This window comes from Mustelus asterias, chromosome 22, assembly GCF_964213995.1.
Source record: "Mustelus asterias chromosome 22, sMusAst1.hap1.1, whole genome shotgun sequence".
Taxonomy (NCBI): Eukaryota; Metazoa; Chordata; class Chondrichthyes; order Carcharhiniformes; family Triakidae; genus Mustelus; species Mustelus asterias.
In genome coordinates this window covers 13,957,477-13,983,870 of record NC_135822.1, presented here as the reverse complement: position 1 = coordinate 13,983,870, position 26,394 = coordinate 13,957,477, and the positions used below count along the sequence as shown (strand labels likewise).

The 26,394-nt window shown below is 47.7% G+C and overlaps 1 protein-coding gene across 1 annotated transcript in view; it reads left to right on the top strand.

The window, feature by feature from the left end:
- Positions 1–26,394, top strand: part of LOC144509853 (uncharacterized) — a 415,538-nt gene that overhangs the window by 249,926 nt on the left and 139,218 nt on the right. Inside the window, exon 5 of the mRNA XM_078238759.1 lies at positions 3,180–3,302. Coding sequence (XP_078094885.1) covers positions 3,180–3,302 — 123 coding nt within the window. The remainder of the gene's footprint in view (positions 1–3,179; positions 3,303–26,394) is intronic.

Genomic DNA, 26,394 nt, shown 5'->3' with positions numbered 1-26,394 from the left:
GCAAAATCCACACAGACAGTGACCCAAGGCCAGAATTGAACCCAGGTTCCAGCGCTGTGAGGCAGCAATGCTAACCACTGTGCCACCATGTCGTCCTTAAGTCTCAAACAAAATAAAGGTGAGTTTATTATTAACTACTGCTGAAAGTTTTTTAGGTTAAAGTGATAAATCATAGATCATAGAATCCTACAGTACGTAAGGAGGCCATTTGGCCCACTGAGTCTGCACCAACCACAATCCCACCCAGACCCTATTCCCATAACCCCATGTATTTACCCTCGCTAGTCCCCCTGACACTAAGGGGCAATTTAGCATGGCCAATCCACCTAACCCACAAATCTTTGGATTGTAAAATTATTATCGAAAGTACAGATACAAAAATGAAAAATGCAGTAAAAGAGAGATATTTAAAGTTGAAATTTCAAATCAGTCTCTGTGAGCTATTTTTGTGGGCGCACTGCTTGAATTCTTTCCAAAGTGAAGGAATTGAGGCTCGATTAGCAGCTGTGAAGGCTTCTGTAGCTGAAGGATTGGCGTTAGTCTTTGCAAGTGGACTCAACAAGCAGAACGGATCCTGGGACTGAGCGAAGGCTCCTGTTAACACTTTCATGGTACTGTAGGTGGTGGTCCTTGCTGGCCTGATTTGCAGTCTGACTGTTGTTTCCAGAAATCTTCCTCGGTCTCTCCCTGTTGAGAAGCAGTTTCTGTCTCAAGGTGTGCCTCTCAAGATAATTTTTCCCTTTAGGCAGCTTCCAACCTTTTCACGTGGCGTGAAACTCAAAGGTGGCATAGTAATTAGCACTGCTGCCTCACAGCGCCAGGGATCCGGGTTCGATTCCCGGCTTGGATCACTGTCTGCCCAGAGTCTACACGTTGTCTGCATGTGTTTCCTCTGGGTGCTCCAGTTTCCTCTGCTGGTTAAGTGTGATGGTCATGCTAAATTCTCCCTCGGTGTACCCAAACAGGTACCGGAGTGTGGTGACGAGGGGATTTTCACAGTAACTTCATTGTGGTGTTGATGTAAGCCTACTTGTGACGCTAATAAATAAACTTTAAACTAAACAAAGATGGCTGCTCTCAAAGTGACGAATCATGCTTCTATATTAGATATTGGCCATTCTAACAGTCTTGCATGTTTTAGCTTTTCACTAAGATCCTTATCAGTTAATTGCCTTTGTCCCGAAAGAAGACCAAGTCGAGGGATCGGATTTACACTCATGGAACACTCTGAAATTCAAAATGTCTTTTGTGATCCTTCTTGAGATAAGCAATCTGATTAAGGTTTTGTACCAACGCAGAAAGGTGTCAGATTTTCTGCCCAGACATCCTTTTATGAACGAAGGCTTTTTTTGAAGTTCTTTTTCAGCAAACATGTGCTTTTCAAACAGCTGTACTTAAACATCTGTAATATCATGACTATATATTCATGACGCAGGGCAACAAGTGTACCAGCTGAACAACATGGTGCCATATCCCGGTGTTTATAATCTAATTTCACATGAATATATTGAAAGAACATTCTGGCAGTTTGCTCTGTTGTGCGTTGACTGACGTGGCCGTTGTGCCAATTCTGGGAAGGACAGCCCCATTGAACATTTTTAGATGCAATGGGCGGAATTTAGTTGTGGTGATGGGGGTCCCGTCCACTGAACGGAGGGCGAGTGGGAACCCCGCGTCACCTTTCAATGGGAGCCCTGATACAAGGAGACTGATAGACCACACCAGCCATTGTCGCTGGAAGCCTGGAGACAGGAATGGGGGTCGCGGGGAGGGGTGAGGCTTTCTCCAGGCCCCTCCCATCCTGATGCCAGGCCCCTCAATTGGGCACTGAATGCCTGTGAATGTGGGATGTCCCTGGTCGGCCACCTTGACAGGGTTTGCTGGACAGCATACGGGTGGAATGGGACAGCCCTGAGAGTCTCCATCAGGTCCCAGTGGATAATTGGAGTTAAGTGGCTCATTAACAAGTTTAATTGCCTTCCTGCTGTTAGTGGCCGTATTTCCCACGTCAGTTCCTTCCTGCCAGTCACTTAGCACTGGGCAGTTTCCAGCTGTCAGGAGTGGGACGTGTGGCATCCCGCATGATTCTCAGCGACTACCTGCCATCTTGCCTGCTGCAGCGGGCTCCACTCAATTCTACTCATTCAGACCAGAACTTGTATCAAACTCAGAAAGTGTGCTAGCTTTGGCACCTGCAATGTTTGAACACACAGATTTTGACCAAAGCTGCTCAAATTATTTGTCCTGTGAAGCCTGAAGCTCTGAAACCAGATCGATTTACTCAATCAAACTAATACTGAGCCACAACAGGGAGCAGCAGATTGCAGTCAGTGTGTGGGAGTCTCACAAATTGGGCATGTTTTGTTAGCACATGAAGCACCTACCGTCATCTGGCTCTGCCACTTTGCACATCTGCCTTTGGTATAGATCGGGACACACACTTGTCTGGCATTGGTACAAGTAGCACTGGTAGAAGTTCGCTACAGCTATTTGTCTGTCTCTAGTACAGGTTTGAGAATGGAACAGATCTAACACATGATCTGGCCTGGCATTGACTAGTCTTGGACTGATACAGGTCCATCACTTGTACAGGTCTGGCACTGGTAGCAGGTTTGCCACTGGTACTGGGACAGCCATTGCTACTTGTGCAGTATTCATACAGATCTAGGATTGCAACTGATTTGTCACTGGGACAGGTTTGCCACTATTACTGGTCTGGCACTGATGCAGTTTCCCTATTGATACTGAACTGGTACTGTTGTAGGTTTGCAACTGGTACAGGAACGGGTCTGCAACTAGTACAGATCTAAGACTGGAACAAATTTGGTACTGGTACAGGTCTGGCATGGGTACAGGTCTGGCTGGTACAGGTCTGGCATGGATACAGATCTGGCATGGGTACAGGTCTGGAATGGGTACAGGTCTGGCAGGTACAGGTCTGGCATGGATACAGATCTGGCATGGGTACAGGTCTGGAATGGGTACAGATCTGGCATGGGTACAGGTCTGGGATGGATACAGGTTTGGCTGGTACAGGTCTGGCATGGGTACAGGTCTGGCACTGGTACATACTCTTATCGATTTGGCTCTGTGAAGCATTAAAGACCTTCTATACTACACACAATGACTGGTCCTTGTTCCAATGATTTGTGATTAATTTTCTCCTCTATTCTCTGCAGATGTGGACGAGTGCCAAGTCCATAATGGAGGGTGTCAGCACAAGTGCATCAATACCCAGGCGTCACATTACTGCGAGTGTAAATCAGGCTTCCGACTTCACACTGATGGGCGAACCTGTATTGGTGAGTATTGCTGATCTACAGCCTGAGTGAACTGAAGAGCAACGCTGTGGCATTCTGTCAGGGCCAGTGTTGCCCAGTGCAGTCCACAAGCAATCTCTTCAGTGCCAGTATCCCTCCTTACCTCAGGAATCTTCCAACTACCTTTTCATTCCATTATCAAGATAACGGGTGGGATTCTCCCAAAATAAATTCTAAACATTGGATTTGCATAAAAACTGCAGTAAAATCCCACTGGTTTTGTCAGCGGAACTTTCAAAATGAATCTCCCACACTCTATGCATCACAGAGTACCTCAGTGTGAATCACGCAAAAAATCAGTGGGCAGAGCCTATTCCCGCTGGAGAGGCCGGCAGCACAGCGCTGAGCGGGCCACTGCGCCCACGCCAATCTGTCAGCGCTGAGATCGGCGCACGCACTGCTGGCCTCCCAATCGTTGGCCAGCACAGCAACCCCCCATCCCTGGCCCTGGCGACCGCCCTCCCCCCCCCGCCCCCACCCCCCCACCCCCCTCCCCCCAGTTCCGACCCCTCCACCCCCTCCCGCAGCTCCAACAACCCCCCCACCCCATGGCAGGCCGACCCCAACTCCAATAGCCAGTCCGATCACTGGCCCCCCTACCTCTGTCACTGATCCAAAGTGCAAAGTGGCAGCGGGATTCCCCCCGCCCCCACCGATCACCCCTGAGGCCCTGCCCCCTATGGACCCTGCCCCCTCTTGCCCCACCCCGGCACTGCCCAATGCCCAGTGGGCAGTGCCAAGGTGCCTCCCTGGACATTGCTTCTTTGCTCCTTGAGCAGTGTCAGGGGGCCAGGCTGGGCACTGCCGAACTGGCAATGCCCAGGGGACAACCCCCTCACCCCTGACCTCCTGGGGGCCTTGATGACCCCCCTTTACTCCAGCGGGATCGGGCTGCCAGCTCCCTGCTAGTGGGGAGTTATACTGAACCCTGCTGGAGTGAACCACTCCTAGCGGTGAGGGGAGACTCTAGTGGGCCCAGAGATTTCAGTCCCGGGTCTACTAACGCTATGTAAATTTGAATTTGCATAAATTATACAGCTCCGTGCTGATTACAGCTACACGGTCTCCGCTTGAGTCTCCCACCCCCACCTTTAAATATTACCATCTCCATCCCATCCTTCCTCTCCTGATGCCACCATGTTCCCTGTTCCTAACGCTGTCCTAACAGGCTCCAAACTGCTTCCACTCTCCATACCCCATAAGTTGCCCCCTATTTGCATTCTTACCCATTCACCAGCCTGTTGCCTTGGCTTTCACCAGGTCTGCTGACGATGCTAATCAATCTATAGATCTCTGTCCTTAGCATCGAACGCTCACGCCATCTCTCTTCCCCAGCACCTCTTTCAGTCCAGTGTCCCACCATCTCCCCCACTCCCCGCGACCTTCACTCAGATGCTGGTCTCCTCTTGCCTCTTGTTCACAATCCTTTACCCTGGGTCTCTGCTCTGTCAGCCATATTGATGCCGCCCTGGGCAGGTCCCTCTGTCTCACATCCTCCCTTTTTGCTTTTGAAAACTTTCTCAAAGGCCTTTAAAGTTCTTTTGGCCCCACCCCCTGATTCTGTCTCTCCTTTTCTGCCTTCTCTCATGCTCAATGTCCATTTTATTTTCTTCACAAAGGTAAGTTGTTCTGACATGAGAATAAACACTGGTTGTAAATTAACTGTGATTCCCTCATACTACAGCCTCACTCTGCTCCCGTATTGTAGGCCTCACTAATCCCATAATGTAGGGCCTCACTGTTTAATTGTGCTGTCGAGCTCAGTGTTCTTGTGCTATCGGTCTCCTGCTGGCCTTCTGTTCTAGGCCCTTGTCAAGGCCCCTTCACTTTCAATGACTTGTATCAATTTTTAATGAATATTTATAGGGTTTTATCCACACTTGCATCAGAGAGTGGGAATCATCGGTAGGGATGTAGGTAGGTAAGTAGGTGGGTTGGTAGGTAGGTAGATAGGGTATAGCCTTGACTTTCCTGACTCACAATGCCCATGAGTGTGGCTTCCATTTGGGAAAACGGGTTTGTAGAATTAGCTCATAGAAGAGTAGAAGGATCTACTGATAGGATGAAATGATATTAAGGCCGGAATTCTCCGGCCGTTCACGCCGGCTGGATTCTCCAATCCCGCTTGTTGTGCACCCCCACCTGCGGATTTTCCGCCAGCATAGGGTGACGTCAATGGGAATTCCAGAGAATCCCGCCGATAGCAAACAACGCGTCACCTCCCGCCGGCGGGAAACACGTGGCTGGGAGACCGGAGAATCGCCCCCAAAGTTGGTAGACGCTCTTACTGAACATAAAGGCTGACATCAACCTATTGGGCCGAATGGCCTGTTTAAGGGCTGTAAAATTCTATGGGTGGGATTTTCCAGCCCTTAACTCCCACTGGCAGGAACTTCCAGAACTGCCAAACTCAACCCCCTGTAGTGGGTCCCCTGGTGACAGAGCGGGAAAATCATGCAAGAGCTTTGGTGGGGGGGGTTGTCTGGAAAATTCTGTTGGCGGCCAATGGCTTGCCGTGTCTGCCATGTGAAAATCCGCAGTCTGGGGTAGGAAAATCCCAGCCTATAAAGTATTTCTTTGTGTGTGTCCACATTTGAAATGACAAGTTGTGTTTAAGTTATTTAGTTATTGTAGTTCAGCAGTTAAATTGTGACATTGATTCCTAACATGTAGCTTGAATTACTGCAGAGTAAACACAATCCTCACATACTCTTGGCTGGAGTGTTTGGGGGGCGGGGGGGAGGCGGGGGTGAAGGTACCCCCCCATTTATTAGTGCTCACTACGGGAGGAGCTGTGCTGAGTACAATTGTACCCACTAGGAACAAAGACTTTCCCAAATCCAATCGCATTCTGTTGTCACTCAGCGGGCCAGTTCCTGGTGAGTTGCCAGGCACAACATTGACCTCTTTGCCTCTGGTATTGAGCGCAATTATGCAAGTGATAGAAATGGCCGTGATTGAGGAGGAATGTTTGGAAGAAACAATGGAGACTGAATAAATACACGAGGTTTTAATATAGCAACAATATAACTGGAGTGAGCCCAGCCAGCTTTGAATGTGGGCCAAAGCTAACTTTGGATCCTAATCATGCTTCTGCCCAGTTTCAGACGATGCTGTCATTAGTGATGACTGAATTACACTCGGCTGAGATTTTTCGATTACTGGCTTTCCAAAGTGCTGAGCTAAAATCTCATAGTGAATGTGCAGGTACAATATGAGTCAGTCCCACCTCAAATCCTACCAAGATTAAAACCACTCACAAGGTTGAACCAGACTCTACTGTTGTGTTGATCTCAGCTCCGTCGTCCATTCTTGAAGCCGGCTCCCAGCTTCTTTGAAAATTGAGAAATTGGAACCAAATTCTTTCCCTCCTTCTGCACTGTACGGGTTGTACGATTCTATGATTCAAACTCTTTGGGAGAGATTTTCTGGCCACGCTCGCCCTGAAACTGGAAAATCCCGCCCGAGGTCAACGGATCTATCAATGGTCCGCCCCTCACCCTCTACAATTCCCGTGGCGGGTGGAACGGGAAAATTCGCCCCTTTGGGTTAGCTTGTCTCAGTCATTTCCTCATCAATTTTGAGTTTGATATTGAGTTTGATATTGGTTTAAGCAAAAAAACTTGTATTTTAATTAGAAACAAGGACTTGTAGAACATGAAGTTCCTTTGCATTGCCCTGCGATTACATTTTTGACTAAGATGTACAGGACCAGGGATGTGTTGTTGCAACTATACAGGGCCTTGGTGAGGCCATACCTAGAGTATTGTGGGCAGTTTTGGTCTCCCTTTTCTGAGGAACGATGTTCTTGCTCTCGAGGGAGTGCACTGAAGGTTTACCAGGCTGATTCCAGGGATGGTGGGACTGATGTATGAGGAGAAATTGACTAGGTTAGGATTGTTTTCGCTGGAGTTCAGACAAATGACGGGGGGATCTCATAGAGACTTATAAAATTCTAACAGGTCTAGACAGGGTAGTTGCAGGGAGGATGTTCCTGATGGTGGGGGAGTCCAGAACCAGGGGCCACAGTCTGAGGATTCAGGGTAGACCATTTAGGACGGAGGTGAGGAGACATTTCTTCACCCAAAGAGTGGTAAGCCTGTGGAATTCATTACCACAGGAAGTAGTTGATGCCAAAACATTGAATGTATTCAAGAGGCAGCTGGATATAGTACTTGAAGAAATTGGGATCAAAGGTTATGGGGAAAAAGCAGGATTAGGCTATTGAATGGGATGATCAGCCATGATCGTAATGAATGGCGGAACAGGCTCGAAGGGCCAAATGGCCTCCTCCTGCTCCTATCTTCTATGTTTCTATGTTTCTATGTGTCAGTTCTGAATTAGCAGCTGGAAAACGTGTATCCTCAGAGTTTTGGGTTCAAACCTCACTCTAGAGTTGGGGAGAGTTACAGAACAAAGAGATTTAGGGGTACATGTTCATAGCTCCTTAAAAGTGGAGTCACAGGTAGACAGAGTGGTGAAGAAGGCATTTGGCATGCTTTGTTTCATTGGTCAGAACATTGAATACAGAAGTTGGAATGTCTTGTTGAAATTGTAGAAGACATTGGTAAGGCCACATTTGGAATACTGTGTGCAATTCTGGTCACCCTATTATAGAAAGGATATTATTAAACTAGAAAGAGTGCAGAAAAGATTTACTAGGGTGCTACCGGGACTTGATGGATTGAGTTATAAGGAGAGGCTGGATAGAACCATAGAACCATAGAAAATTACAGCTCAGAAAAAAGCCTTTTGGCCCTTCTTGTCTGTGCCGAACCATTTTTTGCCTAGTCCTACTGACCTGCACTTGGACCATATCCCTCCACTCCCCTCTCATCCATGAACCCGTCCAAGTTTTTCTTAAATGTTAAAAGTGACCCCGCATTTACCACTTTATCCGGCAGCTCATTCCACACTCCCACCACTCTCTGCGTGAAGAAGCCCCCCCTAATATTCCCTTTAAACTTTTCTCCTTTCACCCTTAACCCATGCCCTCAGGTTTTTTTCTCCCCTAGCCTCAGCGGAAAAAGCCTGCTTGCATTCACTCTATCTATACTCATCAAAATCTTATACACCTCTATCAAATCTCCCCTCAATCTTCTACGCTCCAGGGAATAAAGTCCCAACCTATTCAATCTCTCTCTGTAACTCAGCTTCTCAAGTCCCGGCAACATCCTTGTGAACCTTCTCTGCACTCTTTCAACCTTACTTACATCCTTCCTGTAACTAGGTGACCAAAACTGTACACAATACTCCAAATTCGGCCTCACCAATGCCTTATATAACCTTACCATAACACTCCAACTTTTATACTCGATACTCCGATTTATAAACGCCAATGTACCAAAGGCACTCTTTACGACCCTATCCACCTGTGACGTCACTTTTAGGGAATTCTGTACCTGTATTCCCAGATCCCTCTGTTCAACTGCACTCTTCAGAGTCCTACCATTTACCCTGTACGTTCTACTTTGGTTTGTCCTTCCAATGTGCAATATCTCACACTTGTCTGCGTTAAATTCCATTTGCCATTTTTCAGCCCATTTTTCTAGTTGATCCAAATCCCTCTGCAAGCTTTGAAAACCTTCCTCACTGTCCACTGTACCTCCAATCTTTGTATCTTCAGCAAACTTGCTGATCCAATTTACCACATTATCATCCAGATCATTGATATAGATGACAAACATCAATGGACCCAACACCGATCCCTGCAGCACACCACTAGTCACAGGCCTCCACTCAGAGAAGCAATCCTCCACAACCACTCTCTGGCTTCTTCCATTGAGCCAGTGTCTAATCCAATTTACTACCTCCCCATGCATACCTAGTGACTGAACCTTCCTAACTAACCTCCCATGAGGGACCTTGTCAAAGGCCTTGCTGAAATCCAGGTAGACAACATCCACCGCCTTCCCTTCATCCACTTTCCTGGTAACCTCCTCGAAAAACTCTAATAGATTGGTCAAACATGACCTACCACGCACAAAGCCATGTTGACTCTCCCTAATAAGTCCCTGTCTATCCAAATATTTGTAGATCCTATCCCTTATCACACCTTCCAATAACTTGCCCACCACCGACGTCAAACTTACTGGCCTATAATTTCCCATATTTCTTTTGGAACCTTTTTTAAACAACGGAACAACATGAGCCACCCTCCAATCATCCGGCACCTCCCCCGTGAATACTGACATTTTAAATATGTCTGCCAGGGCCCCTGCAAGTTCAACACTAGCTTCCCTCAAGGTCCGTGGGAATACCCTGTCTGGTCCTGGGGATTTATCCACTCTGATTTGCCTCAAGACAGCGAGCACCTCCTCCCCTTTAATCTGTAAAGGTTCCATGACCTCCCTACCAGTTTGCCCTATTTCCATAGACTCCATGCCCGTTTCCTCAGTAAATACGGATGCAAACAATAGACTGGGACTTTTTTCTCTGGAGCGTAGGAGGCTGAGGGGTGATCTTATAGAGGTCTATAAAACAATGAGGGGCACAGATCAGCTAGATAGTCAATATCTTTTCCCAAAGGTAGGGGAGTCTAAAACGAGAGGGCATAGGTTTAAGGTGAGAGGGGAGAGATACAAACATGTTCAAAGGGGCAATTTTTTCACACAGAGCGTGGTAGGTGTCTGGAACAAACTGCCAGAGGTAGTAGTAGAGGCGGGTACAATTTTGTCTTTTAAAAAGCATTTAGACAGTTACATGGGTAAGATGGGTATAGAGGGATATGGGCCAAATGCGGGCAATTGGGATTAGCTTAGGGATTTTTAAAAAAAGATCGGCATGGACAAGTTGGGCCGAAGGGCCTGTTTCCATGCTGTAAACCTCTATGACTCTATGACTCTAGAGAGTATGAAGTCAAGGCAAGTGCTCAATTCTGCATTTTCTGAGGCACTGGGTGGGATTTTACGGGCTCGCTCGACCCAAGACCAGAAAATTCCACCCGTGATCAATGGAGCTTCCCATTGTCCGCCCCTCGCCAGCTCTGATTCCTGTGGCGAGCAGGGCGGTAGAATTCCGGTGACTGTCTTCGGCATGAGACATTTATCTGAAGTCTGTCCACTCAAGTAGACATGGAAGATCCCATTACACTTTTTCAAGGAAGAATGAGGGAATTCTCACCAGTGTCCTGGTCAAATTTATCCCAACGTCATTCTGACAGATTACCCAGTCATTATCACAGTCTGTAGGACTTTCCTGTGTGCACATTGTGTACGGTGTTTAATACATTATGACCGGGGCTATTTCGTACATCGTACTTCATTGGTTCTGTAATGTTCTGGGACATTCTAAGGTCAAGAAAGAGGCTGTAGAAATGCAAGTTCTTGCTTCGAAATTGATTGAACTCAGAAAGTGCCATGTGACACTTGCTCAATGTAGCATATTTATAAGATGAATGATATGAATAGATAACTCTGATCTGTGTTTTGTGCATTTTACAAGTTTTAACTGAGATCAGTGGCATTGCTTTCCTTGCTTCATTTCCTGGAGGGTGTAATATTAACCTGTCCCCCCCACCTCCCCGACCGGATCAAATTGGCCGTCCGTTTTACACCCCACCTGATTTTCACTGAAGTCAACGGGAAGTTAAATCAGGCAGGGCATAAAATAGGATTAAACAGCATAAAATCCATCACATTTCCCCTCTCTTTAACTTTGAAGAAGTGTCACATGGAAAAATACACTAACTGTCTCTCCCCACAGATGCTGCTGGGTTTTTCCAGCATTTTCTGATTTTATTGGGTTAATGGCTCCCCGGTTTAATCCTGGCTGTTCCTGCTGGGCAGTTTAGATAAAAATTAGCCCCAGTGTGGCCATTGGATCTTTAACATCCACTGGAAAGGGCATTGGTTTGGCACCTCTGACTGTTGGACCTTTTGGAAAACTGAAAGGATGGAGAGAGACTGGGTTGGGTGGCGAGAGAGAGGGGGGTGATGGGGGGGGTGAGTGGGGGAGAATGCAGTGGGATATGGTGGTGGGGAGGGTAGGTGGCAAGATGGAGATGGACCCGGAGTGCAGGGTTGGTGATAGAATGTAGCTACCTGTAGGAGCTGGGGATGAATATGGAGAATGGAGAGAGACTGGGGGTTGTCAGAATACAGAGAGAGCTGGGCTGGCAGGATGAATCATAGAATCATTGAATCCTTACAGTACAGAAGGAGGCCATTCGGCCCATCGAGTCTGTACTGACCACAATCCCACCCAGGCCCTATTTCCATAACCCTCATTTACCCTGTTAGTCCCCCTGACAGTAGGGTGAAATTTAGCATGGCCAATCAACATAAACAGCACATCGTTTGGACTGTGGGAGGAAACTGGAGCACCCGGAGGAAACACACACAGACAGGGGGAGAAAGTGCAAATTCCACACAGCCAATGACCCAAGGCTGGAATTGAACCCGGCTCCCTGGCGCTGTGAGGCAGCTGTGCTAACCACTGTGCCACCATGCTGCGGGAAGTATGGGAATGATGGAGTGGTGAGAGAGAGCTGGGACGTGATGGAAAGCAGAGAGCTGCAGGTGGGGGGTGGCAGAAGCTTTGGATTAACTCTGACAGAAGCTTGTTTGAAGCTTTATGTAATGTTCTGAGCTGTCTCTGGGTTGCATGGATTTAGTTTGCTTTACCAGCAGATTGCCACCCAGGACTTTATAGAAACAAGTCAATGCACCCAGGCAGGAGTGTTCATTTCTCTGCTCACTAACCATCATCGCTAAAAGCTCTAACACCAAAAATTCTTACTTTCCCCTTCCCTTGCCCCAGGGCTGATGATTATGTTTTAAAAATGTGTTAATGTTAATGGGGAGGCAATGGTCTAGTGGTATTATCATTGAAGTATTAATCCAGAAACACAGCTAATGTTCTGGGGACCCGGGTTCGAATCCCGCCAGGGCAGATGGTGGAATTTGAATTCAGTAAAAAATATCTGGAATTAAGAATCTACTGATGTCCAGGAATCCATTGTCGATTGTCAGAAAAACCCATCTGGTTCACTAATGTCCTTTAGGGAAGGAAATCTGCCATCCTTACTCGGTCTGGCCTATATTGACTCCAGAGCCACAGCAATGCGGTTGCCTTTCAACTGCCTTTCAACTTGTTGCCTTTCAACTGCCCTCTGAACAAGGGCAACTAGGGATGGGCAATAAATACTGGCCAGTCAGTGATGCGCACGTCCCACGAATGAATTAAAAAAAATGTTTTTTTAATTCATTCAGCGAGAGGTGACTGGCATCGGTGTGTGTGTGTGTGTGTGTGTGTGTACATTGATCCAGGTCTGTCACACAGCCCTGTCAACTGAAGAAGGATCTGTGTTGAGGGAGTTAGTTATTGAAGGCAGCTTTAAGTTTGCCAAGTTGGCCCAGGGCTTGTGCTGTGGTCAGCTTCAGTTACTCTTTAATAGTCCACTTGGATGAGATGTAATCTCACCGATGGGGATTGGTGCACAGGGAGAAACCTGTCTGCATTTAATGATATTTCACAAGAAAGCAAAATAATCACGATGGAATGAAACTTTCATTTGGAGATGTTTACTTAAGCAGAAACGGGGGCTGAAGGGTTTAGACACTAAAATAATAAACCTGCCTCAAGACTAATTGTATCTTTTCAAGGAAGGAGCACTGTGATTCCTGTCAGCTTTGCTGTGTCACTTGCTGATGTGGCTCAGTGATGCAGCAATGACCCTTCCGCCTTTGCTTTCATTTAAAGGTACAATCCATTCTCCACACCGACTCCTCTTCACCATTGATTGTTTATCTTTTGTTTCCTCCTGCATGTTTCACTCCTTCCGAGCTCTGTAACCGCTTTCAGCCTTCCAACTCCCCAAGGTATCTGTGTTCCTCCAATTCCGATCTCATGAGCATTCCCGGTTTCCTCCACTTCACCACTGCAGGCTATGCTTTTAGCTGCTGATGGCCTAAGCTCTGGAAAAGCCCCCTGAACCTCTCCACCTCTCTGTCATCCTTTCAGAAGTTCCGTGAAACCTAACTCACTGACCAAACTTTTGACCAGCTGTATCCATTTCACCTTATGTGACTCAGTGTCAAATGATGTCCCTTTGGAGTTTTAAAGGTGTTATAAAAATACATGTTGTTGTTGTAGTTGACAGGTAGCCCAGTTGCAAGCACTCTAGGCTCTGAGTCAGTGTGTTGTGTTGAAGTTTCTGCTTCAGAGACGAGACCACAGATTCCAGCCTGGCATTCTCAATGCAGCTACTGAGTGTGTGCTGCCGATTTCAATTCAGAAGACATCGAGTCTTAGTTAGGAGAATGATAGAACCTCAGAAAATGACCCGTTGCACCCCTCTTGGCAAGAGGCCCTTTGTGCCAGGATGGAGAGATGGGGTTTGCATTTTACGTGCCCTAATGGGCGTGCTTTCGGTGGCGGGGGGGGCTTGTAAAATAGGGTGGGTGCCAACCCCACCACCCATCCACCCACCCCTGAGCTCACCCCCACAATGGAGGCGGGGAGTATAGATCAGCAGGTGCTGAAATCTGCAGCTTGTCTGCCGTATGTAAACAAATCATCAAAGGTCAATTGAGCTTGTTAACATGCCAACTGACCCTGATAATATGCATCCCGTGCCCTAATACAGTTGGCATGTCCAGCAAATTTGCTATGTCCACTACGACTTTCACCAATATTTACAGATGCACCATAGAAAACATGCTTTCCCAATGTATCACAGCTTGGAATGGCTCCTGCTCTGAACAAGACCGCAAGAAACTACAAAGGGTTGCGAACAAAGCCCAGTCCATCACGCAAACCAGCCTCCCATCCACTGACTCCATCTACATTTCCCGCTACCGCAGAAAAGCAGCCAGCATAATTAAGGACCTCACGCACTCCGGGCATTCTCTCTTCCACCTTTTTCTGTTGGGAAAAAGATACAAAAGTCTAAGGCCATGCACCAACCGACTCAAGAACAGCTTCTTCCCCTGCTGCTATCAGACTTTTGAATGTACCTACCTCATACTAAATTGATCTTTCTCTACACCATAGCTTTGACTGCAACATTATATTCTGCACCCTCTCCTTTCCTTTTCCCCTATGTATTCTATGAACGGTATGTTTTGGCTGTATAGCGCACAAGAAACAATACTTTTCACTGTATCCCAATACACGTGACAATAATAAATCAAATCAAATCAAATTAAAGGCATAGGCATTTGAGCAAGTGTGCGTATGCCATTTGTTGAAAACACCTTGTAAAAGGGTGGGCAGGATAGGGGGGTACTATCTTCGAGGGGTGCCCTTTGGGAGGAAGCCCCCCCCCAAATAGTACACCCCTCCTTTCTTCCTATCTGCCTATTCTATAAAATACACCACCCTCACTACCCCTGCCCCTCTCTAAACTGCCAGAACCATGCCCTTCCAAGACCCACGTGGCTTTGAAATCTGTGGGCCTGAGGAACGATTGAGGACTCTGGAGTTCAGAAGGATGAGGGGGGATCTTATTGAAACTTACAGGATACTGCGAGGCCTGGATAGAGTGGACGTGGAGAGGATGTTTCCACTAGTAGGAAAAACTAGAACCAAAGGGCACAACCTCAGGCTGAAGGGACGATCCTTTAAAACAGAGATGAGGAGGAATTTCGTCAGCCAGGGAGTGGTGAATCTGTGGAACTCTTTGCCACAGAAGGCTGTGGAGGCCAGGTCATTGAATGCCTTTAAGACAGAGATAAATGGGTTCTTGATTAATAAGGGGATCAGGGGTTATGGGGGAAAGGACAGGAGAATGGGGATGAGAAAAATATCAGCCTTGATTGAATGGCGGGGCAGACTCGATGGGCTGAGTGGCTAATTCTGCTCCTATGTCTTATGGTCTTATGGTTCTACTTGGGCCTGCTTGCAGTCCCAGCAGTGCCCCCTAATGCGCTTGTGGTGCTTCTGGGACTGCTGTCCAATCCGAGAACGTCACGGCTGCGGGGCAGGCTGCATCTAGCGAGTCAGCTCCAAACCGATTATGCTTTGGGGCGGGGGAGGATGGTAGTGTGGTCAAGGGCAAGCTATCATATGTTCCCCCTTGTCTGAGGAGCACAGGGTGGCTGCGTGGGTAATTGACAGTTACAGGAGGCGCCAGAGGGGCAATGTCCTGTGGAATCTTCCGATTGTCCTGATAGCTGAGGGGTTGACCGACTGCTCCTGAGTTGCGAATATGCTCGCTGACTCTCTGTGCAAGGGGAATTGTCGGACAAATCCGCTTGCTCTCACCCACCCCCGGGCTTCTGGTCTCAGTAAATATTTGGACTGGGAAGAGATGAAGCATGAAATTGGCTGATCCCTGTAATTGGAGAGCTTCAGGAGATGAACATTCTGGACGTGTTTGACTGATGAAAAGATGCCTTCAATGTGACAGGTGGGATCCAGACCACAGCCCGCAGCGGATCAGCACATTCTTGGCCTCACACTCAAACCCTAAGGGGCTTTCAGATTGTACAGAGATTCATGGTCCATAGGACCTGCACTCAGAGTAGGAGCTGAATAGCTGCTGACAAGCACCCTGCAAGAGTGCAAGAATATTAGGAGATTAACAAAAAAACAGAGGTCTGCAGTTTAGGAAACTCATTCTATCTTCCCTCCTCTGAAGGTGTTGACTCCTCCTGGGCTATGTGATGGGGCAGCGGTGGTCTGTTTTATTGTTTTGTGCATCAGACATATTGTTGCGTTTTCTGACACTAGGGTCATCGTACCTGATTCGCCATGTGCAGTGCCCCGTGTCGATATACAGAGTGTGGGTGTACACTAGCTCTTTGGCCATGAAGGTCATCACCACCAGAGTCAGTCCCATTCTCACCTGAGATCAAGAAATCATAGAATAGAATCCCTACAGAGCGGAAGGAGGCCATTCGGCCCATCAAGCCTGCACCGACCACAATCCCACTCAGGCCCTATCCCCGTAACCTCAAGTATTTATTGTACTAATACCCCTGACTAAAGGGCAATTTAGCTTGGCCAATCAGCCTAACCCGCACATCTTTGGACTGTGGGAGGAAACTGGAGCACCCGGAGGAAACCCACGCAGACACGGGGAGAATGTGCAAACTCCACGCAGACACCGGAGGCCGGAATTGAACCTGGGTCCTGGCGCTGTGAGGCATCAGTGCTAACCACTGTGCCACCGTGCCACCCCATGGTAATGTGTCGTTTCCAACAGGAATCACAGGATGACAGTCAGGAGTGGGAACTTTGCGTTATTTTCCTCTCCTGAACCTGAGGCAAGTGTTACATTCCAAGCTGGCGCAGCTTGTGAAGTAAACTAATTTAGCACAGGCCAGGGACAAGACCTGAAACCTCCCATCATGATTAATACCAGACTGGGGTAGTGTCTACTTAAAGCAGAGATTGACAGATTTCTGATCAACAATAACGTAAAGGGCTATAGGGATTGTGGGTGTAAAAGGCATTGAAATATCCGATCGGCCATGATCGTATCAAATGGCAGAGCAGGCTCGATGGGCCGAATGGACTACTCCTGTTCCTATGTATTTACCATTGGGCCATTGGGGAAAAATTTAGCAAAATCATTAGTAAGGAAAATCTACCCCATTGGCCCCATTCCGTTACAGTAATTTTCTGTCGGTTTACTTTTATCCAACATGACATTAGGCTGCAGAGAATGGAATAGAGAGGTTGCACATACTCCATCGGATCGATTCGCTACAGTGCGGCTGGGACTTTCTGATCTGCTCTCGTAGTGGGTCACATGACATGCCCTGGGCAAGGACAGCAAAATCAATCTCCTGTCACAGTGATACGTGTTTCTGCTAGTCGCTCTGGGTTCTAACTCTGGTTGTTTTTTTGTCTGTGGGTCACTGTGATTTCAATATTTGGTGCTACAGACTGCTACACTCTTCCAGGTTTGGGAAGGATGCAATCAGTGTGTAGGGAGAGGAGGCAGTTTGTGGAAAGCCCCCAATACCTGCACTAACTGTGCCTTTCAGTCACACAAACAGACAATCCCACTTTGGCGCTGTGTGATCGGCCATTACCGTGCTGTCAGATAGTTCCATTGAAACGTTTCCAATCTGATACAGCCAGAGGTTAACCAAGGGTGGTCTCCAATTTGGAGCAGTTCCAAGTGCCTTATTTCCGATTTTCAATACCCTCTCTCTCTGAGGCGATCATCAATGACTTTTGAATTTTCCCAAGTCCAGCTCTCATTGTCACACCCATGCTGTGGATGAGGTGGAACAGTCTAATTCCCAGCACTTGTCTCTGACAGTGTGTAAGAAATGCTTCCTGTCTCCAGTCATTTGAAGTGACGTTCACGAGGGGTCACGGGCTCAAGGTGAGAGGGGCGAAGTATAACTCAGATATTAGAGGGATGTTTTTTACACAGAGAGTGCTGGGGGCCTGGAATGCGCTGCCAAGTAGGGTGGTGGAGGCAGGCACGCTGACATCGTTTAAGACTTACCTGGATAGTCACATGATCAGCCTGGGAATGGAGGGATACAAACGATTGGTCTAGTTGGACCAAGGAGCGGCACAGGCTTGGAGGGCCGAAGGGCCTGTTTCCTGTGCTGTACTGTTCTTTGTTCTTTGCCCTACATGGTGCCTCTCAATCCCCAGGGAGTTGTTTTTGACTCTCCCTTTTTCTCCTTTCACACCCCTACACATGCTTTAGCCGTTGGCTGGTGGTGTGACCTCCACCCCCCTGACTCCCCACGGTCACTCTTCAACTTCTACACTGGGTGTTTGCGAGTTAAGAAGTCTCAGGACACCAGGTTAAAGTCCAACAGGTTTATTTGGAATCACGAGCTTTCGGAGCAGGGAGCTTTTGGAGCACTGCTCTTTCATCAGGCACTCACCTGGTGAAGGAGCAGCGCTCCGAAAGTTCGTGATTCCAAATAAACCTGTTGGACTTTAACATGGTGCTGTGAGACTTCTTACTGTGCCCACCCCAGCCCAACGCTGGCAACTCCACATCACGTTTACAATTTGACCATGGAGATACTCATTATCAAACCGCAACCTGTCTCCGTACAGTGAATGTGCACTTTCACCAAGACTTACTCAACAGTGACTGGTAGCGGTCACTGTAGGGGCAGTAGGGGTAACATGGTGGCACAGTGGTTAGTGCTGCTGCCTCACAGTGCCAGGGACCCGGGTTTGATTCCCAGCTTGGGTCACTATCTGTGTGGCATTTGCACGTTCCCCCCATGTCTGCGTGGGTTTCCTCCGGGTGCTCTGGTTTCCTCCCACAGACTGAAAGATGTGCTGGTTAGGTGCATTGGCCCGAACAAGTGCCGGAATGTGGCAACTAAGGGTAACTGAAGGATAAGTATGGCAAGTTTTGAGAACCTTGGATTACGAGAGATATTGTGAGCCTAGTCAAAGAGAAAAAGGAAGCATTTGTCAAAGCTAGGAGGCTGGGAACACGCAAAGCAAGTGTGGAATACAACGAAAGTAGAAAGAAACTTAAGCAAGGAGTAAGGATGGCTAAAAGGGGTCACGAGAAAGCATTGGCCTGCAGGATTAAGGAAAATCCCAAGGCTTTTTATACATGTATAAAGAGCAAGAGGGTAGCCAGGGAGAGGGTTGACCCACTCAAGGACAAGGGAGGGAATCTATGCGTGGAGCCAGAGGAAATGGGTGAGGTATTAAATAAGTACTTTGTGTCAGTATTTACCAAAGAGAAGGACTTGGCGGATGAGTCTGGGAAAGGATGTGTAGATAGTTTGAGTCATGTTGAGATCAAAAAGGAGGAGGTAGATCATAGAATCATAGATCATAGAAACCCTACAGTGCAGAAGGAGGCCATTCGGCCCATCGAGTCTGCACCGACCACAATCCCACCCAGGCCCTACCCCCACATATTTACCCGCTAATCCCTCTAACCTACGCATTTTAGGATTCTAAGGGGCAATTTTTAACCTGGCCAATCAACCTAACCCGCACATCTTTGGACTGTGGGAGGAAACCGGAGCACCCGGAGGAAACCCACGCAGACACGAGGAGAATGTGCAAACTCCACACAGACAGTGACCCGAGCCGGGAATCGAACCTGGGACCCTGGAGCTGTGAAGCAGCAGTACTAACCACTGCGCTACCGTGCCGCGGTTCTTGAGAAACAAGTCCCCAGGGCCTGATGGGATGTACCCCAGAATACGGAGAGAAGCAAGGGAGGAAATTGCTGGGGCCTTGAGAGAAATCTTTTTTCCCTCACTGGCTACGGAGGTCCCAGAGGATTGGAGAAGAGCCAATGTTGTTCCTTTGTTTAAGAAGGGTAGCAAGAATAATCCAGGTAATTACAGGCCAGTGAGCCTTACATCAATGGTAGGGAAATTATTGGAAAGGATTCTTCGAGACAGGATTTATTCTCACTTGGAAATAAGTGGACGTATTAGTGAGAGGCAACATGGTTTTGTGAAGGGGAGGTCGTGTCTCACGAGCATGATTGAGTTTTTCGAGAAAGTGACGAAAATGATTGATTCTGTTCTGGGACCCTTGCTGTTTGTCATTTTCATAAATGACCTGGATGAGGAAGTGGAGGGATGGGTTGGTAAGTTTGCTGACGACACCAAGGTAGGTGGTGTTGTGGATAGTTTGGAGGGATGTCAGAAGTTGCAGCGAGACATAGATAGAATGCAAGACTGGGCGGAGAAGTGGCAGATGGACTTCAACCCGGATAAGTGTGTGGTGATCCATTTTGGCAGATCCAATGGGATGAAGCAGCAATATAATATGAAGGGTACCATTCTTAGCAGTGTAGAGGATCAGAAGGACCTTGGGGTCCGGGTCCATAGGACTCTTAAATCGGCCTCGCAGGTGGAGGATGCGGTCAAGAAGGCGTACGGCGTACTGGCCTTCATTAATCGAGGGATTGAGTTTAGGAGTCGGGAGATAATGCTGCAGCTTTATAGGACCCTGGTTAGACCCCACTTGGAGTACTGCGCGCAGTTCTGGTCACCTCATTACAGGAAAGATGTTGAAGCCATTGAAAGGGTGCAGAGGAGATTTACAAGGATGTTGCCTGGATTGGGGAGCATGCCTTATGAGGATAGGTTGAGGGAGCTTGGTCTCTTCTCCCTGGAGAGACGAAGGATGAGAGGTGACCTGATAGAGGTTTACAAGATGTTGAGAGGTCTGGATAGGGTAGACTCTCAGAGGCTATTTCCAAGGGCTGAAATGGTTGCTACGAGAGGACACAGGTTTAAGGTGCTGGGGGGTAGGTACAGAGGAGATGTCAGGGGTAAGTTTTTCACTCAGAGGGTGGTGGGTGAGTGGAATCGGCTGACGTCGGTGGTGGTGGAGGCAAACTCGTTGGGGTCTTTTAAGAGACTTCTGGATGAGTACATGGGATTTAATGGGATAGAGGGCTATAGATAGGCCTAGAGGTGGGGATGTGATTGGCGCAACTTGTGGGCCGAAGGGCCTGTTTGTGCTGTGGCTTTCTATGTTCTATGTTCTATGATGAGTGTAGGGCAGTGGATGTTGTCTACATGAACTTCAGTAAGGCCTTTGACAAGGTCCCTCATGGCAGACTGTGCAGAAGGTGAAGTCGCATGGGATCAGAGGTGAGTTGGCAAGGTGGATACAAAACTGGCTCGGTCAAAGAAAACAGAGGGTAGCAGTGGAAGGGTGTGTTTCTGAATGGAGGGCTGTGACAAGTGGTGTTTCTCAGGGATCAGTGCTGGGACCTTTGCTGTTTGTAATATATATAAATGATTTGGAGGAAAATGTAACTAGTTTGATCAGTAAGTTTGCGGACGGCACAAAGGTTGGCGGATTTGCGGATAGCGATGAAGACCATCAGAGGATACAGCAGGATATAGATTGGTTGGAGACTTGGGCGGAGAGATGGCAGATGAAGTTTAATCCAGACAAATGTGAGGTAATGCATTTTGGAAGAACTAATACAGATAGGAAATATACAGTAAATGGCAGAACCCTTAAGAGTATTGATAGGCAAAGGGATCTGGGTGTACAGGTACACAGGTCACTGAAAGTGGCAATGTAGCTGGAGAAGGTAGTCAAGAAGGCATATGGCATGCTTGCCTTCATCGGCCGAGGCATTGAGTTTAAAAATTGGCAAGTCATGTTGCAGCTTTATAGAATCTTAGTTAGGCCGCACTTGGAATATTGTGTTCAATTCTGGTCGCCGCACTACCAGAAGGATGTGGAGACTTTGGAGAGGGTACAGAAAAGATTTACCAGGATGTTGCCTGGTATGGAGGGCATTAGCTATGAGGAGAGGTTGGCAAAATTTGATTTGTTCTCACTGAACGACGGAGGTTGAGGGGCGACCTGATAGAAATCTACAAGATTATGAGAGGCATGGACAGAGTGGATAGTCAGAAGCATTTTCCCAGGGTGGAAGAGTCAATTACTAGGGGGCACAGGTTTAAGGTGCGAGGGGCAAGGTTTAAAGGAGATGTACGAGGCAGATTTTTTACACAGAGAGTAGTGGGTGCCTGGAACCCGTTGCCGGGGGAGGTAGTGGAAGTGGATACGGTAATGATTTTTAAGGCGCGTCTTGACAAATACATGAATAAGATGGGAATAGAGGGATATGGTCCCTGGAAAGGTAGGGGGTTTTAGTTAAGTTGGGCAGCACGGTCGGTGCAGGCTTGGAGGGCCGAAGGGCCTGTTCCTGTGCTGTAATTTTCTTTGTTCTTTGTTCTGGGGGAATTTCACAGTAAGTTCATTGCAGTGTTAATGTAAGCCTTACTTGTGACTAATAAATAAACTTTAAACTTTTAGTAGCGGGCCCTTTATCTTCCTCTCTCCAACTTGACTGACATTAAACCAAGAATCGGCAATTAAACTTGGGACCTATCTTGTTCGAATGACTAAGCAACACCCTGCTGTTCCCTGTGATAATAATGATATTGGCTGCCTGTAATTAATCTCCATAATTCAGTATTGTTACTGTAACAATCATGAAGTTTGATTTCCACAAGGAATGCTTTTCCATACACAGGACGTTGGATATCAGGTTGACCTCAGGGCGAATATTTCATTGATTTCCATAGACCTCTCTTTGTTCAGCTAGTTTCAACCGTTTTGCTTCCAGCTTTCTTGCACTGCTGTGAATCGTTTTTTGCCCCATTCTCCTGTGGCAACATTGTGCTCCCACAGGTCAGTTGAGATGCCATGTATTATCTTTCGGGTCAGTCTTTAGGCAAACCTTATATTCTCATCGGCAAGAACAATTTCAGAAGGACATTTTCAGCTTTAAGGCTGATTTCTTTGCTTGGTTGATTGAAGATGGTGCATTGCTGAGTTAACTGTGCTAAATGACCACAGTGCTGGACTCCAGACACACGGCACTGATTGTCTTACATATTTTACAAGTGGTTTCTGGCTGAGTTCCCGCGAATACTAATTGTACTGGATCGGAATGTCCTGCGGTTACTGGAGCTCGTGAAGTCTGAGTATTCTTGCGTTTGTACCTCCCAGTGCCACCCCTCAGAGAGGTCATTGTTCCCCGAGGTGGGGGTGGGAGGGGTATACAGGGGAGGAGGTGTGGGGCTGGTCATGTTGAGATGCTCTTTGTGGATATCTGAAAGTGCTGGGAATGGGAACTCTACTGCCAGCTTGTGCCACTGCCAAGGTTGCCATGGATGAATGCGTAGGAGGTTTGTGGGAATTCACTCCAACCAGTCTTTTTTCCCTCAGGGTTGGAATCCATCAGGAACTGAGTGACGGGGGTGATTTTTTCTGTTACTCCCATTGCCAATATTAACAAGACCCCCCCTTGAGATACTTGACCATTTAAACCAGGCTGACACGCTCAGCGCAGAACTGAGGGAACGTTGCGCTGTCAAAGTGCCATTCTTCAGATGAGGCACTAAACCCCATCTGCCCTCTCGGGTGGATTGTAGAAGGTTGACATTACATAGGAACATAGGAATTAGGAGCAGAATTAGGCCATTCAGCCCTCGAGCCTGCTCCGCCATTCAATCAGATCATGACTGATCTCTCCCTGGTCTGAAATCCACCTCCCCACCTGTTCCCCATATCCAATTATCATTTTTTAATTAGAAATATATCTCTTCTTCTTGAAACTATTCAACAATTCAATCGCTTTGGGGCAGCGAGTTCCACAAATTCACCACCCTGTGTGAGAAGTAGTTCCTCCTCATCTCCGTTTTAAATTATTGGAAAAAGAGCAGTCCTGATGTTCTGGCCACTCTTTAACCCTCAGCCAACGTGACTATAAACCAGACAATCTGCTCAGTATCACATCGCTGTTTGAAGGTTCTTACTGTGCTCAAAGTAAGATGTCTGATGTGGAAGGTCCTGGAGTCAGCTAGCCTCCCGGACGTCCATATCTGCGCCAGGTGCGTCGAGCTGCAGCTCTTAAGGGACCGCGTTGGGGAACTGGAACTGCAGCTCAATGACCTTCGTCTGGTTAGGGAGAATGAGGAGGTGATAGATAGGAGTTACAGGCAGGTGGTCACACCGGGGCCACGGGAGACAGACAAGTGGGTCACGGTTAGGAAGGGGAAGGGGAAAGGTCAGGTACTAGAGAGTACCCCAGTGGCTGTGCCCCTTAAAAATAAGTACTCCTGTTTAAGTACTGTTGGGGGGAGCAGCCTACCTGGGGGAAGCAACAGCGGCCGTGCCTCCGGCGCAGAGTCCGGCCCGGCAGCTCAGAAGGGGAGGGAAAGGGAGGATGAGCAAACTGACCACAGCACCAAGGTACAGGGAGCCGTCCAAGTGGGGGGAGAAACAAAAAATGTCGTAGAAATTGGGGATAGTACACTTTTGGATGCTGTTGGGAGGGACGACTTAGCAGGGGTAAACCATGGTGTACAGGTCACTGGCTCAGAGTCTGTCCTTGTGGCCCAGAAGGGAAGGGGGGAGAGGAGTAGAGGATTAGTCATTGGGGACTCCATAGTTAAAGGGACGGATAGGAGATTCTGTGGGAACGAGAGAGACTCGGGGTTGGTGTGTTGCCTCCCAGGAGCCAGAGTCCACGATGTCTCGGATCGTGTTTTCAATATCCTTAAGGGGGAGGGGGACCAGCCCCAAGTTGTGGTTCACATAGGCACTCAAGACATAGGTAGGAAAAGGGATGGGGATGTAAGGCAGAAATTCAGGGAGTTAGGGTGGAAGCTTAGGGCTAGAACAAACAAAGTTGTTATCCCTGGTTTGTTACCCGTGCCACATGATAGTGAGGAGAGGAATAGGGAGAGAGAGCAGTTGAACACGTGGTTACAGGGATGGTGCAGGAGGGAGGGATTCAGATACCTGGACAATTGGGGCTCTTTCTGGGGTAGGTGGGACCTCTACAAACAGGATGGTCTGCACTTGAACCAGAGGGGTACCAATATCTTGGGGGGGAAATTTGCTAATGCTCTTCGGGAGGGTTTAAACTAATTCAGCAGGGGGGTGGGTACCTGAATTGTAGCTCCGGTGTACAGGAGGTTGAGAGTAGTGAGGTCATGGATGAGGTTTCAGAGTCACAGGAGTGTACTGGGAGGCAGGAAGGCGGTTTGAAGTGTGTATACTTCAACGCCAGGAGCATCCGGAATAAGGTGGGTGAGCTTGCAGCATGGGTTGGTACCTGGGATTTCGATGTTGTGGCCATCTCGGAGACATGGATAGAGCAGGGACAGGAATGGTTGTTGCAGGTTCCAGGGTTTAGATGTTTCAGTAAGTGCAGGGAAGGTGGTAAAAGAGCGGGAGGTGTGGCATTGTTAGTCAAGGACAGTATTACGGTGGCAGAAAGGACATTTGATGAGGACTCTGGTGAGGTAGTTTGGGCTGAGGTTAGAAACAGGAAAGGAGAGGTCACCCTGTTGGGAGTTTTTTATAGACCTCCGAAAAGTTCCAGAGATGTAGAGGAAAAGATTGCAAAGATGATTCTGGATAGGAGCGAAAGTAACAGGGTAGTTGTACTGGGGGACTTTAACTTTACAAATATTGACTGGAAAAGCTATAGTTCGAGTACTTTAGAGGGGTCGGTTTTTGTCCAATGTGTGCAGGAAGGCTTCCTGACGCAGTATGTAGATAGACCAACAAGAGGCGAGGCCACATTGGATTTGGTACTGGGTAATGAACCAGGCCAGGTGTTAGATTTGGAGGTAGGTGAGCACTTTGGTGACAGTGACCACAATTCGATTCCGTTTACTTTAGCAATGGAAAAGGATAGGTATATACCAAAGGGCAAGAGTTATAGCTGGGGGAAAGGAAATTATGATGTGATTAGGCGAGATTTAGCTGGCATAGGTTGGGGAAGGAAACTGCAGGGGATGGGCACAATTGTAATGTGGAACTTGTTCAAGGAACAGCTACTACGCGTCCTTGATAAATATGTACCTGTCAGGCAGGGAGGAAGCAGACGTGTGAGGGAACCGTGGTTTACTAAGGAGGTTGAATCTCTTGTGAAGAGGAAGAAGGAGACTTATGTAAAGATGAGACGGGAAAGCTCAGTTAGGGCGCTTGAGAGTTACAAGTTAGCCAGGAAGGACCTAAAGAAAGAGTTAAGAAGAGCCAGGAGGGGACATGAGAAGTCTTTGGCAGGTAGGATCAAGGAAAACCCTAAAGCTTTCTATAGGTATGTCAGGAGTAAAAGAATGATGAGGGTAAGATTAGGGCCAGTCAAGAACAGGAGTGGGAAGTTGTGCGTGGAGTCTGAAGAGATAGGAGAGGCACTAAATGAATATTTTTCGTCGGTATTCACACTGGAGAGGGACAGTGTTGTTGAGGGGAGTACTGAGATGCAGGCTGTTGGACTGGATGGGATTGATGTTCATAAGGTGTTAGCAATTCTGGAAAGGGTAAAAATAGATAAGTCCCCTGGGCCGGATGGGATTTATCCTAGGATTCTCTGGGAGGCTAGAGAGGAGATTGCAGAGCCTTTGGCTTTGATCTTTGTGTCGTCATTGTCTACAGGAACAGTGCCAGAAGACTGGAGGATAGCAAATGTTGTCCCCTTGTTCAAGAAGGGGAGTAGGGACAACCCTGGTAATTATAGACCGGTGAGCCTTACTTCTGTTGTGGGCAAAGTATTGGAACGGATTATAAGAGATAGGATTTATAATCACCTAGAAAGGAATAATTTGATTAGGGATAGTCAGCACGGTTTTGTGAAGGGTAGGTCGTGCCTCACAAACCTTATTGAGTT